General features: G+C 40.5%; 1 protein-coding gene across 1 annotated transcript; it reads right to left on the reverse strand.

Moving 5' to 3' along the window:
• Positions 1–16524: 16524 nt before the first annotated feature.
• LOC142151858 (olfactory receptor 11L1-like) lies at positions 16525–17544 on the reverse strand. The gene has a single exon (XM_075207959.1). It carries the CDS (start codon positions 17542–17544, stop codon positions 16525–16527), a length of 1020 nt encoding a protein of 339 aa, XP_075064060.1.
• Positions 17545–18648: the final 1104 nt, after the last annotated feature.

Here is an 18648-nt window from a genome sequence, read left to right on the forward strand (position 1 = left end):
TTAGGAAGGGGATTGTCTGGAAGCAAATCAATTGGGCAATCCCAAGGGCAATGGGGAGGAAGAACCTCGGAAGCAAAACATCCTGGAATGAGGTATAAGGAACTGGGAGCACAGGCTGGGAAGAAATGACACGACAGGGAACAGAGGTGTCAATGGGTTTGACTTTGGAAAGGAATTTCTTGAAACATGAAGGCCCCCATGAGGTAACTTGAGCCAAATTCCAGTCGAACTGGAGTGCGTGCAATCTCAGCCATGGTAGACCCAGAATAATGGAGTTAATGGACTGAAGAAGAACCAAAAATTCAATTGTCTCCGTGTGAAGCACCCCTCCATCAGCCGAACTGGAGATGTAATTCGGGAAACAGAACCATTGGAGACTCGATTCCTGTCCGCAGTGGTGAGGAAGAAAGGCTGAGGCAGAACTCGAGAGGAGATTTGGAGTTGTGAAGCCAGAGTGGCAGAGATGAAATTACCATCAGAGCTGGAATCAACAAAGGCGGATATTACATGAGGGCCGGCAGGAGTTTCCAAAGAGATGGTCATCAGAAGGTCTGGACTAAAAGAGTAGGGAGTAGTAAGATTAACTCCTAAACTGGCCACCCTCTTACGGGAGGAGGCTTTTCCCGGCCTCTTGGTACACCTAGATAACAAATGACCCGATTCACCACAATAGAGTCACAGGTTTTGCTTGAAGCGTCTCTCTCTCCTCCGGGGAGAGACGGGATTGTCCTATTTGCATAGGTTCCTCGGTGGGACCGAGATAAGGAAAGCGAGGAGCAGGCCGAGGAGAGAAATGTCTAGCAGCAGATCGTTCAAGAGAGCGTTCCCGAAAACGCAGATCAATTCTGACACACAGTGAGATCAGGGAATCCAGATCTGCTGGAAGCTCACGCGATGCCAACTTATCCTTGACCCGATTCGCCAGGCCTTCTCAGAAAGTAGCTACAAGTGTTTCATTATTCCACTTCAACTCAGAAGATAAGGTACGAAATTCCACTGCGTATTGTCCAATGGTCTGCAAACCTTGGCGAAGATTCAGATACTAGAGGCTGCTGAGGTGACCCGACCTGGTTCATAAAAAACCTTGTGAAACGCCTCGATGAAAGAGGGGGCGCTCTGCAACAGAGAATAATTACGTTCCCATAGAGGCGAGGCCCATGCCAAAGCCTGCCCGGAGATGAGAGAAATAATAAATGCCACTTTGACACGTTCAGATGGAAACGAAGCCGAGTTGCATTCAAAATGGATGAGGCATTGGTTCAGAAGCCCCGCATTTCTTGGGATCCCCATCATTTTCAGGCAATGGAAGACGTAGAGAGGTATTGGAGGCTGTGGTGGAAACCGAGGAGGACAAGGTAACCTCCGTAGTGGTAACATCCACTGCTTGAGACGCTGCCCCAGGTTGTCACCAGGTACCCCCACAAGGAAGTTTGGGCTTCGCGGCTGTGACACGCAGGCCGCGGCCCTCCAAGGTAGCCACCAGTGAGATGATGGAGAGAAGCCAGACAATCCGGGTCAGAACCGTGCTAGAGTACAGGAACAGAGGGACAGGCAAACTCAGAGTCCAGGAGAAGAGTCAGACAATCCGGGTCAAAAAGCCAAAAGACACTACTCTAATTAACATTCATTAACTTTTTGCAGTTTGTATTCACTAAACATGTAACATTCTCACCATGTCACCAGGACATAAAAGGTCACAAATTTAACAATCATGTTTCTGTCCTTCTATCTTTTTTTTTTATTAGCTTCTCTCCCATACACTTATATCTTATTTCTAACACTACAGAAATCCAGCTAACCTCAAACACATCACCTGCCTTCCATCTCTTTCAACTGGACTCCATACACTAATTCTTTTTTAACTCTTACCTATTAATTTTCAACAGATTTCCACTGCTCTGTAACACCTTATTTCCTGAATTTCTATATTCCCCTCTCCTGATCAGCCAGTAACACATCTTAACCAAACCCTAGAATCAACATTTGAAGTAGCTCCAGCTATTTTTCCCACTCCATGTCAACATGCAGAACGTCATTGACGTAAATCTCATACCTCTAATGATTTCCTCACATATACGAAATGCTCTGGACACTGCCAAACAAACATAATTCCAATCATGTATCTTTGCTCAGGCCTCTAGCACATTTTTTAATACATTTAAATCTCTTCTCAACCCTCCCTCCCTATTCTCTCCAACTGTTATAGTGTCTGAGTTGTCTATTCCTACTTCAAGGATATGATTGATAAGATCTGACAGGAAATGGTATTCTCTTCCTCAACAAACAAACCTCTTCTTATCGTCTTTCTCTACTACCTGTCCACTTAATCCTATACCCTCACAGATCAGTTGATCCCTGTCTCCTGTACCCATTCTAACCTTAATTAATATTTGTAAACTCTCTCTCTCTCTCTACTTATTGAAGCACACAGAGATCTATCTCCTATTCTGAAAAAAAATAAATTCAAACCCAAGCTCTCTCTCAAATTACTGTTCCATCTCTCAGCTCCCATGCCCCCTCCCCACCAGAGTTACCTTCACTCAGTTCACACGCTTTCTTTCATCACACAATCAATTGGACTCTATTTAGTCAGGTTTGTATTCCCTACACCCCACATAGACTGTACTGACTAAGGGTATCAATGATTTTATCAATGTTGAATCCAAAGGCCCTTTCTCACTTGTAATTCTCTTGGATCTCGCTGCTGCATTTTACACTGCTGGCCACTCTCTTCTTATACAAACACTCCAATCCCTAGGTCTTCAGTACACTTTCCTATACTGGTTCTCTTCCTACCTATCTAATTGATCTTTCAGTGTTCATTTCTCTGGATCCACCTCTTCTACTCTTCCTTTATCAGTTGGAGTACCACAAAGCTCAGTCCTTAGTCCTCTGCTCTTCTCTGTCTATATCACTTCTTTTGGAAAATGAATAAGCTCTTTTGGAAATGGTACCCAAATTGATCTTCTCGTGAAATTTTATCATTTGTGTTTGTCCACGTTACTGACTATCTTTCATTCATTTCATCTCGGATGTCCTCTCACCAACTCAAACTCAATCTTTCAAAAACAGAGCCTCTCATATGCAAGTTACTTACAAGTCACTGTAACTAAGTTTTGGTGATTTAATTCTCAGTTGTATCTTGGTGTGGCTCACAGGAAATCGAGGGACTCTTTGTCCATCCATGGCTTAAAACCTGAGATGAGGAGACTAAATGTATTTGTTATCTCTTTAATTGTCTCTACATTTTACCCATGACATATTTATAGTGAGTTCCATATGTGTGTTCTTAGCTACAGATGAGTGCCCAATACAAATTTATGGCACAGGTCATAAAAGCTGAAACCTTCTGGAATCTCTCTTTGAAGTCATATCAATATCATCAATAATATCCAAAAACAGATCCCTCACATTATTAGTGGTTCAGTGATATCCTAGCTGCTCAGCCTCCTGTCACCCATTTCAGATGTCCAGAGATACGTTTTAATGAAGGGAAATAAGGACCCAGGGAATTATTATATTTTCTCAAATATCGTACTTATAGGAGTTATGTCTGGTATGTAAATGAAGGGAAACTTTTTACATGTTATCTGGAGGTAATATCATCTTTGTTGTATGATCTACCTCTGGGACTATTTTGGACTCTGTTATGTTACCCTGCAGTACATGTGGAATACCAGAGGTGCCGCTGTTTTGTCTTTTCCCACTATCAGGGGTTAACTAGCACAGCTAGTGAATCGCCCACACCTGAGGGCCTCTGATATATATCTACTTCTCCCAGCTGTCCTTGCTGTTCCTGAGCCTACTAATGTTTCTTTGTCCCTGGACTATCTGCTTTGTTATTTGCTGTTTCTGTGGAAATCCTTGTTTTAGCCATATCCTGCTACTCATCTGTATTTTATCTCCTGGAAAGCAACTGATGTCTGTCTCATGTCTGGACACACTACTAACTTATAATTCCTGAGAACTCCTGGCTATTGCTGTCATCTGGCTTCAGCTACGTTGCCTGCTGTATTTTCATTATCATTTATCTGCTATATTGCTATACCTGGAAGTCTGTTGATTTATCAAACCTGAACTGGTCTCTGTTTATTTTGCTTCACCTGGACTGTGTTTTCGCTGTTAACAGTTTAATGTTTGCATCACATTTCTGGCTCTGTGGCTATAATTATAAAGAATTAACTTTTGAACAGAATCATAACACTTTGTCGGATATTCTGGTAAGATGTAAGGCCAGTGTAAAGAATCCCTGACTTGAAATTTGTTTTAAAAAGACATTCATAAAACTAGGATACATGTACACAGACTTTATGGTTCTGATATCACAGTAAAAAGGGGGGCTGTAGATACCTGGAGCATGTTTTAAATGCCTTGTAAATCTGGTAGGTGTGCTCACTTTTGGAGTCAAATTCATACTGAGAAGTGTTCCGGCAAATTCATGCTCTCCCAGCAAGCTGAAATGTGATCATTTGTGAGTGTACCATTTTCCTGATTTTTACGCCTTTTTTTTTTTCTTTTTCAAGAAACTATTTTATAATATCTTTGTATGTTATTATATTAACTGTTTTGCATCTTAAGCATTGTGGATTCATTTTCCATATTAAATCACACTTAATTAGTTCATATCTTTGTGCTCATATGAATTCATGTGTCAGACTTAGCTTGGATTTAAAACACTACATAGCTGAAACAAAGGAGATGATTTGGTTTATGTTAACTCTGGGTCGGTGACCATATGCTTTATAACAACACTGATTAAGGTTAATGTGATAGATTAGTTTAGATAAAGGGAGAAGTGAAGGCTTCCTAAATAAGAGTGTCAGCTGTTCAAACCAAACCTTTGTGGTAACATAATTAGTAAGGAAAAAGGTAGCGTGTGGGAAAAGGAGTATTTTCATAATTTCTAAACAGACAAGGTGGTGTATTTTAATTAAACTTTTAGCACACACCTATCATGCAGGTTCAGTTGATTGCTGGATCATGATAATGACCATAAATCATACCCCTCAAGCTCACTGCCTAGGTGTGATTGTGGACTCAAAATTTTCCTTTGTTCCCCACTTCCAGTCTATCTCTAAATCCTGTTACATATATTTCCATAATACGCACATATCTTACTTGAGACACTGCAACAGCTTTAATTCATGCACTCATGATTTCCCGCATTAACTATTGCAATACCATTCTTACTGGTCTTCGCTGAATCAGACCCTCACCCCTATAATTTATTTTGTATGCTCCAACCAGTTTGATTTTCCTTGAAAATTGCTCTTCCACTGATGATACATTCTGTCAGTCTCAATATTGTTTGCCTGCTTTTACTGAATCTAATGTAAAATACTTCTACTAACATACAAGACTATGAACAAAAGTGCTCCAACTAACATTTCTCATCCACAATCATTATCTGCTTCCATTCCTTCCCATTACAGGGGGTAAATGTATGCAGGGGCCCTTAACAAGAGTCCCAGAGGAGAGGAACTTCAGACCAGTAGCAAGAGACAAATCTTTTCTTCTTAAAGCAGCCCCAGGCACAGCATAGCTGGTGTAGCACACAACTGCTCAGCTGCAGTTCTTCTAGGGAGTAATCTTGTGGTGGGCTTTCTCCTGAAGAAAAGATTGCCAAGGAGGAGGACCCAACTACCGGAGATGTTCTCCCCCCTCCCTCTAACCAAGTGCCATGAGAACATCCTGTCCATGGGTCCCCGATGGCTCACTTTTCCCTTGTGGCATCAGCCCTCAGAAAGGGTGCTACTTGGCCACAATAAACTCTGACAGAGCCAGAGAATGCCACCTCCAAACTCCCACCTTAACTCCTCTGGGAACGTAGACAGAACGGCTTCAATCAACTCTGGTGGCCATCTTGAAAACTCCAGCACAACACAGCGTTGGCTAAATGGGCTCCTCACCGGTGCAGAAATACTTCAGCAGTGATGTCCCTGATAGAATATATGATAAATTCACACAGGGTAGCCTTTGCTGGTGAAAGCCAGCAAATCCTACAGGTGACATGATTATTACCTATGATAGCAGAGCTATATCTGGAGATAACTCTTTCATGTGTAGGACAAAATGATCAAAGTTCTATCGCCGGTGAAAACTCCCATTTTCACCAATAATGATAGGGCTTTTTATGCTTTTAGAAATCTACCTCTTAATGCATATAAAAACCTTCAGTAAGGAATCCCTGACCGGCAGTGTCACAAAACCCCAATAAAGTGTGTACTAATGTGGTTATTAGCTTGATAAATAGGACCTATTATGTATGAAATATTTATTATCCAGTTGCTTAGCAAAAATTCTTAAAATCAGAAAATTGTGCTTTTCTGTCATCCTCAGCTTCAGTTATGCGGCATTGCATGCAGTTGTACCTCCCTTCGTCCACATTGCTTATGATCAGCAGCCACCAGGAATCCATCATAAACTTCAGCAGATGATGGGGTAAGAGGTGAAGAGGGGAGAAGTAGAAGAAGAGGGAGGCGGGAAAAGGTTCAGGACAAGAAGAAAAGTGGGTTTGCTTTCTTCTGAGCAGGCGCTATATTTCCTGTGTCTCTTTAGAGGAGGTCAAGTGCTACTGACTGGTCTGAGACCCTGACTGCCTCCAAAAAGAGAGCAGGAAATGTGGCAACTGTTCATGCACAAAAGATAGCAAAGCCACGCCTGTGCTTTGATAAGTATTTCTAATTTAATTTTTTTCAACTTCAAAAACAATACATGGAAACCGCAGCGGCAACTCCTGTATTTTACACCCACAGGTAGACATTGGGTCAAACTGCCTTGAGCCGTTACTGCCAGTAATTGTTCTCAACACATAAAATAGTTACAGATGATTAGAATTCTATGCAACATTAAGATGACAAAATTCACAGGATATCTGGATATGCAGTGGTACCATGTTGTCTACAGTTCTTGGTTGTATGAATTACAGTTGAGGTATCTTATAATTAATCCACAGAGCTGACATTCTAGCTGTTTAGGATTGCTACTCTTTCTTTCACTCTCCTGACTTTGCACTACGCAAATCATTCCATCCATCCATAGATTACAATGGATCTGAAATGTCAGTCGGAGACTTTGAACCTTACTGTTCTGGAAGCTATTCATATCTAAATCTGTAACCATTTGAGTTTGAGCTCCAAACTTTGGTCTTTTCAACTTATTCCCCACTATCACCTTCCTCCCCTGCCTTGTTATTGGTTTTAATCTGGCCAGAGGCCCAATTTCCTCTTGGCAATCAAGCACTGTGGCATACTGCTAGTGCATGGAAGTATTTAATTTAACGTGTAGCTGAACGTGAATTCTTGTTTACTGTGCCAATAAAATTTAAGCAAACATTTTTGATTACCTAGAAAGTTTAAGGGATGAAGGACTGTCGGAATTTGTGCAAACTTCACCCTTTTGAAAGTTTTAAATTATTTAAAAGTATCTCTATTTGAAAATATTTTAACTTCTGCCTGTTCTGTGTTTCAGAATCTGAAGTATGTAGCTTTGCATGCTTACACCCGTGAAACAGATCCTATCAAGTCCTCAGTCACTCTTTTCTCCCAAAGCCTTTGAGTTTAAAATTCTAATTGCAAAGATATGTGTGGTCAGATAAGTCTGAAGTTGCCTTGACCTATAAGACTGTGTCAATTTGTTCTTGCGCAAGAAGATTCATTGGCTGTTCAAGCCGCACAAGCTTATACCTGCTGCACAGGCTTCTCAATCTTAGCTTCCACATGCAGCTCAGCTGTTCCAGAGGATTTGCCTGATACTGCATTGTCATCGACTCCTGGGATAAATGTACCAAGTTGCGAATTTCTGGTGTGTTTGAAAAGTTGAGATGTTACCTATAGCAACTAATCAAATTCTAGCTAACATTTTGTAGAATGTACTAAATAAATGATAACTAGAATCTGATTGGTTTCTATAGGCAATATTTCCACTATTCAAAGCCGCCCGGAAACTCGCAGCTTGATACATTTACCCCCTGGACTTTGTTCATCATCATCATCACAGATCTGTAGCATCAGGCAATCATCTTACAGATATGCAAACAACTTACAGATATAACACACATGAATATGATAATTGTATTTTTGGATTTGTTATTATGTTTAAGCATAATAACACATACATATATAGTCATGGGCTAGCAATTACAGCAAGCACAGATACTGATACAAATTTCAGGCTGTGATTGAAGAAACAGCAGTAGATTCAGGTTTTACAGACATGAGACATAGAGTAGAGAGGACCCTGCCTTTGAGAGCTACATTCTAGTGGTAGGGTAAAATAAAAGACAGTAGGACACAGGTGCATATGGCAGATAATGGAAGTAGAGGGAGTGGACATGAAGTTCTAGGAAGGGATATGGTAGGCAGGCATGAAGAGGAGTCTTTTGAAAGATTGTAGGTTGGAGGAAACTCTGGTACAGTGAGGCATTAGAAATCTTGGAGATGGAAGTGGGAGCAAGTTAAGAGTAGGGAAGAGAGTTGAAGGTCAGAGGTGGAGCGTAATAGTGGAGCTAGGGTGTATTTCATGTTGCTGTCAGGTGTTTTGAGGGGAAGCATTAGTGAGGGCATTGTAAATATGGGTAAGCAGTTGAATTTAATTCTAGAAAATTAGTCTAGCCAGAGCACTCAGGATGGATTGTAGAGAGGAAAGGCAGATGAGGGCTTGCCAGTGAGGGGGAGGAGATGAAGGTGTTAGCTGAAGGAGAATATGAGTTCCCAGAGAGAGGAGGTATAGATAGAGAAGATTAGATGGCCAAGAGCAGAGCCTTGGGGAACAACAATAGAGAGAGGAAGAGGTAAGCAAGAGTCAGAAGTAGAGACACTGAAGGAGTGATCTGAAAGGTAGGACCTGACACAGGAGATTACAGTGTTATTAAGTCCAAAGGAGTGAAGGGTATCAAAGAGAGAGTAATCAACAGTGTCAAAAGCAATAAAGAGGTCAAGGACTATTAGAATGGCTATTATATGTTTACCTCTTGTACAAATCAGGAAGAGTTAGTGTCCAATATGGATATAGACATGTGACCTTTGTTGATGCTTGCTGATTGGCTTCTTTACATTCCATACAATGTGATTGGCCCTGATTCCATTGGCAATTAATAGTTTGATGGATTTGTGCCAAACTGGGATTGATTTATAAATAATTTGCCTACTAAAATTTGCCTGGTACCAAAATTGGGATGCATTTTAGAGATTTACCCATCTCTATTTATGGCTCACTCTTTGGATTTTGTCTTTTCCCACTAGACTCTGAATATGGAGTAACAGAGGGAATGCATACATCCTGTTTGCCTGGCTTTAGATTTCTTTTATCCAAAATCTGTTGAAGAATTTTGCTGGACCACTTCTGACCTAAAATTAGATAAAGACTTTTGTAATTACCTTACTGAAGTGATCTATTTGTCTATCCTGTCTGATGTTAAAACAGGACAGCCAAGTTACAGGATCCATTTAATTTCTGTTGTGTCCGATTTTCAAATATTTAAGGAATCTTCCTATTTATGGCCGGCAAGATCATTGCTTAAAATTGGATCTAAGAAGTGTTGCTTTGGCACGACCATGCCAATATATTAGCTACTTGATTTTGAAAAGCTAGTTTGCACACATAGAAAATGACAATTAGGGGGGCGTGGCCTGGACGAGCATGGAGTAGCAAGCACAGTTACGAGCTCTCCATCCCAGATATCCTGTTGATCTCCGTTATAGTGGAATAAAGAAACTTTTGGACCCAAAACTGTGCATCCGAATAGTTGCTGTACATAGTGTACCTGTTTTGATAGTGCTCTTGCCATTTTATCCGAGACTGGGAGAGAAAGAGTTGAGCATCTGGGTAGAGGAATACTACAGGCAGTCTGTGGCAGTTTGTGGCAGTTGATGACTGCTGGGACATAGCGCCTCTGTAATACCACATACTGGCCTAGGTGAACACAGCCTGTGATATCCATCTGATACAGGTACATTTATATCCTTGTACAAGTGAGGAGTAACTGAATTGGGCTCTGGACTTATTTGATTATCATTATCAGTGTTGTTGGAGGAGATATACCTTTCTCTGTGAAGATAACTGGCTGCAATGCACTGCTAGCAATACAATCTGAGCTGTACACCTATATGTAATTAAAGCTATACAGGTTACAGGGTTGCATATAAGCTTATAGGATAAATATCATCCCATCTTTCCTGTGAAATTATGGGCAAACATAACCAGTCCAACGCAGCGGGAAAATTGGACCGCTTTGCTCGCTCCTCCACTACAGCCTCTGGTTCAGGTGATGCATCACATCCCGTTACCCCCCCTTTGTCGGCTCCACTGGCGGACCCTGAAGTTACATTACAGCAGGTCCTGCAGGCCATTGGGGCATCTGAAAAGCGTGTTACGGATAAAATAGGAGAGGTGCAGGTGGACCTCTCTCTTCTCCGGCAAGACGTGCAAAAAATCAGGGGGAGAGGGGGTGAAGTGGAGACACGTGTGTCTACATTGGAGGATACTTCTGCACCAGTTGCGGGCCGGTTGGAGAGTCTGGAGTCGCAAGCCTCTCTGTTTAAACAAAAGCTTACGGATATGGAGGGGCGTTTGCGTCGCAGCAACATTCGGTTGGTTGGATTGCCCGAGAAGGCAGAAGGTGTCTCCCCAGAATCCTTCTTGGAAAAGTGGTTAATCCAACTGTTTGGTACAGATTCATTTACAGCCCAATTCGCAGTGGAGCGGGCCCACCGTATTCCAACTCAAGCACCCCCTCCTGGAGCCCCCCCACGCACCTTCATAGCCAAATTGTTGCACTATCGTGACCGAGATACCATTCTACGCTTGGCTAGGCAGAAAGGTTCAGTGGAATACAATGGTCAGCGAGTAGCAATGTATCCTGATTTCGCTCTGGATGTACAAAAGAACAGGGCTCAATTCATTCCGGTGAAGAGAAGATTGAGAGATTTACAGATCCCATATGCCATGATTTTCCCTGCCCGGTTGAGAGTGGTTTCGGAGGGCCGTACATCCTTTTTTGATACTCCCCGAGAGGCTGCAATTTGGTTGGACCGCCTAGCTGCTGCTGGACGCTGATGCTGGATGAGTACTTTTTTATGTCTCTCCTGATAGTCCTTTTCGACATTGCTGATTTGTCATTGATATTATGCATGGTATTTGCTATACATAATGTAATTTCTCTTCTGTGGTACAAAAAAAAAAAAAAATGTATTTCGCTCAGGTGGGGTCTGTGATTTACAAACTTATATTGAATTGAATATTTTTGTAAAAAAAAAAAAAATATGTAATGGGCTGGAGAGCCCATGGCTTTAAGGCCGTTATTTTCCTCTCTTGTCTCAATTCGCCCCTTTTCCTTCCTTCCTTTTCCTTCCTCTATCTTCTGGTATTTTGCGGGTTGGCGGGTGACCTTTTTTGGTAGTGTGCTGGCCTGCTGAATATCTTAAGGTAATTTTAGTTAGGGTTTAAGGTATACTTAAGTTGGGTGGAGTATACAGGGTGGGGGTATGGGTTTAGTATTAAAGTTATTTAAGTTGTGGGTAGTTTTAATGTTATCGCAAATATATAGACAAGGATTATATGTGCTTATAAGTATGTCAATGTATGCTCTGCAGGGGTGTGGGATGCGGGGTAGTGAGATAAGAGGGACTACTATTATATGTATTCTGATACATCTGATAAGGAGCTGAAAATTCTCTCCTGGAATGTGCGGGGCCTAAATAATGCTGTGAAACGTTCTCTTGTACTAAGACAAATTAGAAAAAATGATCCTGATATTGTTTGTCTATTGGAGACTCACTTACACGGTGATAGAATACTCGCCCTTAAAAAAGCATGGGTAGGTAGGGCATACCACTCTACGTACACGACTAATTCTCGAGGGGTCTCTATATTGGTACATAAACGTCTCTGCTTCTCCTTGGAAAAAATTCAAGTGGATGCAGGGGGAAGGTTTGTACTGATGAAGGCTGTCATTAATTGGGTTCCGGTGATTCTGTTAGCTGTATATATACCCCCACCGTATAATGGTGAGGTGTTAAGGAAATGTGGAGAATTCATGGCATTGTTCCCAGATGTTCCAGCCATTTGTATAGGGGATTTTAATAATGTGATAAATGGAGAGGTGGACAGATGGCGAGAGAAAAATGCTGTAGTTGGCAACTCTAAGTCGGCTTTTTCTGCTCTGGTTGAGGAAATGGGGTTAGTAGATGTATGGCGTTTGAGGCACTCAGAAGATGTCCAATTCTCCTGCTTTTCTACATCACATAATGCATTTTTAAGAATTGATCTGGCTCTGCTGTCACACTCTCTGGTACCGCTGGTAAGGAGCGTGGAATATAGGGCTAGGGGAATTTCTGACCACTCGCCCCTCTGACTATCTATTGATTTTGCAATTGATAGAGGCCAGTCCTTTTGGAAATTAAATCCCTTCTGGCTCTCCTTGATGGGTACAGGAGCGACCTTGGTGACACAGTAGGAAGGCTTCTTTGTAGATAATCTGGTAACAGCAAGGCCACCTATAGTTTGGAACGCTTTTAAGGCTTTCCTAAGGGGGACATTAATTGCTGACATAGCTGAAATTAAAAAGTCGTCCAGACAAAAAGAACAGATATTAGAGAAAAAGTGTAAATCCTTAGAAGCACAATACATTGCGGACAAAACTGAGGTTGCAAGGGGAACATGGCAGTTGGCCCAGAGAGAGTGGGTAGAGTATGTATTTGAGAAATCCAAACGTATATTTCTGTTTTCTAAGCATGTACGACATGCAGAGGACGATAGAAATGGTAGCTAACAGGCTTATCTGACAAGGGTGGAGAGGGCAGATGCAGCAGTACCGGTTATCTGTAATGACAGTGGGTTTAAGAAGTATCTGATGCCTGATATTGTTGAGGTATTTCATAAATATTACACAAATACATATAAGTCACAGGTTAGATATGACATGGATACGTTACAGCAGTATTTGAATGGTATCTCCCTTCCTGTCCTCTCCGATGATAGTAGGGAGTTTTTGGACTCACCCTTTACTCTTGAAGAGATTGATATAGCTATTATGTCATTCCCTAAAGGTAAAGCCCCTGGAGTAGATGGAATCCCAATTTAATTATATAAAAAACACCGACCCTTTTTTGTGTCTAGGTTGTTGGATACATTCAGCGAGCTGGGTGAGATTGGCGCTCTTTCCCCTTCAATGGCAGAGGCAATAGTGGTGGTGCTGCCTAAGTCAGGGAAAGATTTGTTGTACCCTGAGTCCTACCGCCCAATTTCACTTTTGTCAAATGATGTTAAGATTCTAGCAAAATTACCGGCTTTGAGGTTAAGTAGAGTGGTGCTGGAATTAATTCATCTGGATCAGACGGGATTTATGCCAGGCAAGTCCACGTTTATCAATCTTAGAAGGCTGTATACTCTCCTGCAGGTGCGGTCACCCTCTTCTGAGAGTGAAGTTGTGGTGTCCTTGGACGCAGCCAAGGCGTTTGACTCGGTGGAGTGGCCATACCTGTGGGAGGTATTTTCCCTATTTGGAGTGGGCCCGGAATTTATAAAATGGGTTAAACTTTTGTATTCACATTCAGTGGCGCGGGTCTGTGTCAATGGGCATCTTTCTCAACAATTTCAATTAGAGCGGGGTACTAGACAGGGATGCCCGTTGTCTCCGGCCCTGTTTGCATTAGCAATAGAGCCGCTGGCCTGTAAGATCCGGCATGATAGAGAAATTGTGGGACTTAGATCAGAGCACAGAGAGGATAAGGTGGCATTATATGCAGATGATATGCTGTTGTTCCTTTCAGATCACGACACTTCCCTAAAACATTTGCTGCGGGTGGTTGATAGATTTGGGTTTTTTTCCGGCCTAAAAATTAATTGGGATAAATCTAGCGTGTTCCCTCTGGGATGGGAGTGTCCCGTGACAATGCCAGAAGGCTTACAGTTAAAATGGGCATCGAAATTCAAATACTTGGGAATATGGATCTCTAATACCCCCGCTGAATATGTAGAGCTTAATTTGCTGCCCCAGATCAAATACATTAAAGAAAAAACTCATGTATGGAAGAAGCTCCCACTTTCTGTCTCCGGTAGGATAAATTTAATTAAGATGATGGTGCAGCCAAAGTTTTTATATATACTCCAGCAGTCACCTGTATATATTCCACCCTCCATTTTCCCGATGCATTGATAGCTATTTGATTTCATTGGTTTGGGGAGGGGGAAGGGCTAAGGTCAAGCTCAGCTCGCTGTATAGATCCAGATCTTCTGGTGGATTTGCACTTCCTAACTTGAAATTATATTATTTTGCCTCTCAATTGGTCCACCTTAAGGCATGGGTTTCGGACCCCGATTACCATGAGCTACATTGGGTGTTGGTACACCAATTTAATTCTAATCACACACCCTTACAGTCACTGCTGGCGGGGCGGCTTGGTATGCGGGCTCCTCCGCTCCTGATTCAGGCAGTTAAGATGTGGACAATCTGTAATAAAATAATGAAACAAACTGACATTGATCCATATACTCCTATCTGGGGGGCAAAGAAATTTGAGAAGTTGAATACAGTGAAGAGGGCCAGGGAGTGGTCTCGGTTGGGTGTGGTGTCGGTAGGTCAGCTTTATGATACAAATGTACTTAAATCCTTCGAACAGTTGGTTGGGGAATTCTCTGTACCCAGAACAATGTTTTATTCTTACCTTCAGTTACGACACGCCCTAAACACACAATTTAAAGGGGAGACTTTGGTGTTTGGGGTGGATCCACTGAGGAAACAATTACAGGCCTTGGGTTATAGAGGTCTGATCTCTCGAATGTATTCATGTCTTCTGTATGAATCCACTGCAGATGATTTGGATGGTTTGAGGAATCAGTGGGAAATAGATATTGGCCCTTTATCAGACAAGGAGTGGGAAATGGTTACAGACAGTACTAAAGGTTATACTTCATCATTAAAATTTCAACAAATACAGGTGTTTATCTTACACAGGACCTACTTTACCCCTATTAAATTGGCAAAATTTCGCCCGGATGTTACCCCTAACTGTCCGAAATGCAATTCGATCAGTGCTAACTTTTGGCACCTTCTATGGGAGTGTTCATGTATACAAATCTTCTGGCGAAGGATCAGGAGATGTATTCAGGTTACTGGAATTGAAGTGTCTCTTAGTTCACCGGCCACTTGTCTCTTTGGGCTCCGATTGAAGGGGAAAGTTAATAAACTGACAAAAATGTACATTTCACAGTTATTGATGTTGGCTAAGGTCTGTATAGCGAGGCTGTGGTTGGCCCTGATGAGTCCCACGGTTAAAAACTGGAAGGCACTGGTCAATACCACCATAAGGTACGAGAGATTTGTTTATACTAGCAGACAGGCTCTGAAGGAATTTGAGAATATATTGTACAGATGGTTAGAGTCTCCATTCTATCCTATGTCATCTAGTACAGATGCTCTATCTACTTAAATGTATGGCTACCGCAGTTCTTATAATAAGTATCTGAGTCCATGTAATAAACCCTGCATGTGTAACATACTTATGTGTAAGCATTTACGATGTATGATCCTGAATGAATATAGCACATTTATTACTATTATGCTTTAATGTAATCTTGTAAATTTCGTCATTTAATTCCGATATGTATGCGATTGTTTTTCTTTTTGTTGTTTAGTATGTTTATATCTTAAAAAATTTCAATAAAAGTACTGGATTTAAAAAAAAGAAAATGACAATTAAACATTGTTTGATCTGGGAAACAAAGTTTGCTAAAGATATACATGACAATGTAATTGATTGTTTGAAACTACAAGGTAGTGTAGTTAAATCATTCTATTAATTCTCTATTTCCATTACATTTAAAATGTATTTTTCAGTTTATACAAATATATTTAAAATTAATATAATATTTGTTTCATTTTCTTGTTTTACCAGGTTTGCATTTACTTTTTCAGCATTTTTTTTAGCACTTTCTTCTCATCGCTATCCATGTCGCTCCTCTCTTATATAATTTTAGTGATATGAGCCTACAGTACATCAAGGCACCACACAGTGCTTCATGTTGACAATCAGCTACATATCTCTCAATGTTCTAGTTAGTAAAAAGAGTCAGCAAAATTCCACCATAACCATAAAAGTTAGTCATGGTTAGTGCTAGCTATTATTATTTTTACACTAAATACCGTCATGAGAGAAATTCTGAAAGGGTCAAATAGAAAATTGCTATTGCTATTGGGCTATTGTTGTTGTGAGGTTGAAAATATTCCCTAGAACCCTTCTTTAATATCTCAACCAAATCAGATTTACATTTATACTTAGAAAAGGAATGCATTACTTCTATTTCAAAGCAGTAAAAACTGATGAATATTAAACATTTGTATTGGTTTTATTTTGAATGATTAAATGTATTCCTCTAATTTATTAAACTAGTTTGACTGATTTGTGAGAAGATAATATGAACGTACTGTGTAGTAATGTGCTATTAATCTCCTAAATCTATGCATTCTGGCCAAAATAGTAAAATTGATATGGCCTACACATAGGTGCTAGTGTAAAGGAATATCTGTCAAACATGTTTTAAATTTTTCTGCATTGAGAATCTTTGTTGATTAAAGTCTGATGGTAGAAATCTCTGTACAATCTTTTTAACAGACACTTTGACCTCTTTGTTTCTCAGACTGTAAATGATCGGATTTAATCCTGGAGTTATAACAGTGTAGAAGACAGAGACAAATTTCTTTAGGTCAGAGGAATAATTTGAATGAGGACCAACGTACATAAATATCATGGTACCATAATAGATCAGTACCACAGTAAGGTGAGCTCCACATGTGGAGAAAGTTCTACGCCGGCTGTTGTTAGACTTAATATGAAAAACAGAGATCACAATGAACAAATAGGACACCAAAGTCAGCAATAAAGAAGAAAAGAGAACAACAAGTGATAAAATGAAAATTGAGATTTCTGTGGGGTAGATGTCACCACACGATAGCTCCAGGAGAGGTGGGATATCACAGAAAAAGTGATTTACTTGTCGGGACTCACAGAAATCTAACTGGGCGATAAGTAGAGCAGGAATCAATCCTGTCAGCACACCAGTTACCCAGGAGCCTGCAACTAGTTGGAAAGATGTACTAGTGTCCATTAGGCTGGAATAATACAGTGGTTTACAAATGGCCATGTAGAGATCATAAGCCATAACTAACAGCAAATAACACTCAGTGGCCCCAAATGTAACAAAGAAAAACAGTTGGGTCATGCATCCAGGAAATGAGATAGTATTACTTTTCAGCAATAGGTTGGCAAGCAGTTTGGGTACAATTGTCATTGTATACCATATCTCGAGAAAAGAGAGACTGGTGAGAAAAAAGTACATGGGTGTGTGAAGAGACTGGTCCATCGCCACTGCAGTCATGATAATAAGATTTCCAGTGACTGTCACTAGAAAAATAAGAAGGAATGCAATGAACAGATAGATGTTGGCTTCTGAATCACTTAAAAAGCCCAGAATGGTAAAGTAACTTCCACTGGTTTGGTTGGTAAATTGCATGGCACATCCATTCACAGAAACAGCAAAAGTGGGCATATGCAATGATCTGCAATTGAAAATACCATGTTATTTACTTTAAAATAATTTTAAACCCCTATTAAAACATACAATAGTACATACAGTAGTTCATCCAATGGTCCTCTACAAAGCTGCAAAGCCATGGCTGAGCTGTGCTGATGCTGTCTTTTGACATTGTGCACCTATTGTTGTGCTTTTGGCCAATTTATGCTAGATAGTAGATGGCTTAACACGTCAAATTTATCATTAAGCACATAGACCTGAATTATGACATATTGTTGTTTTTATTATTAAGGGCCTGATTCATTAAGGAAAGTTAAGCAAAAGTAAATAAGGGAAAACCATGTTGCAATGGAGGGGAAGGCAAATTTAAAATGTGATGGCAGATTTATATTTGGGATAGGTCATGTCCTAGATCAACTTTAAATTTCAGTGTAAAAATAAACTTTCAAGTATTTGTGTGCTATACGAAAAACAGTCATATTTTCCTTATGTGCAAAATAATAAACTAATCTGCACCCCTTACATTGCAATATGGTTTTGTCCAGAAAACTTGAGTAAGAAAACTTACTCAATTGTTTGCTTAACTTGCCTTAATGAATCAGGCCCTAAGTCACAGATGATTTCCATATACACAGTGCACACAGTCGCAGCATGCATTGCAATATAAATGTACTACGAAGCATGCAAAAAAACCACATCATTAATTGGGCAAATCAGTGATAAATAGAGTGCAATATTATATTGAAACAGGGGTGTTAAATTATCACATTCTATTTCCTCAAATATATGGAATAATACCTTCACTTTGTGCACAGCATTTCTGGAAGCATAAAGTGATTAAAGTAGTTATCTACAAATCTATCTCACAAAATTCACAAGATGCTTCATAGTCATTTTCCTTCACTGTCTATAATGCTCTTGTCCTTGCTTCATTTGCACTGTACAAACATACAAAATACTAGCAAACTAAACACTTAAATAATTGACACTGCATCAATAGAATTTAAACACCTTGATGCAATTTTTCTCTCTGTGCACTCAGACTGTCTTACCAACAAATTACCACAAAACCATAAAGCAGGAGGAAAAACTCAAAACAAATCTCACTGTCCCAAACTT

The sequence above is a fragment of the Mixophyes fleayi genome, chromosome 1, assembly GCF_038048845.1.
Source record: "Mixophyes fleayi isolate aMixFle1 chromosome 1, aMixFle1.hap1, whole genome shotgun sequence".
In the NCBI taxonomy this organism is placed as follows: Eukaryota; Metazoa; Chordata; class Amphibia; order Anura; family Limnodynastidae; genus Mixophyes; species Mixophyes fleayi.

Coding starts and splice junctions, on each gene's coding strand:
- LOC142151858 (XM_075207959.1), bottom strand. CDS start 17,544: ATGCCCACTTTTGCTGTTTCTGTGAATGGATGTGCCATGCAATTTACC.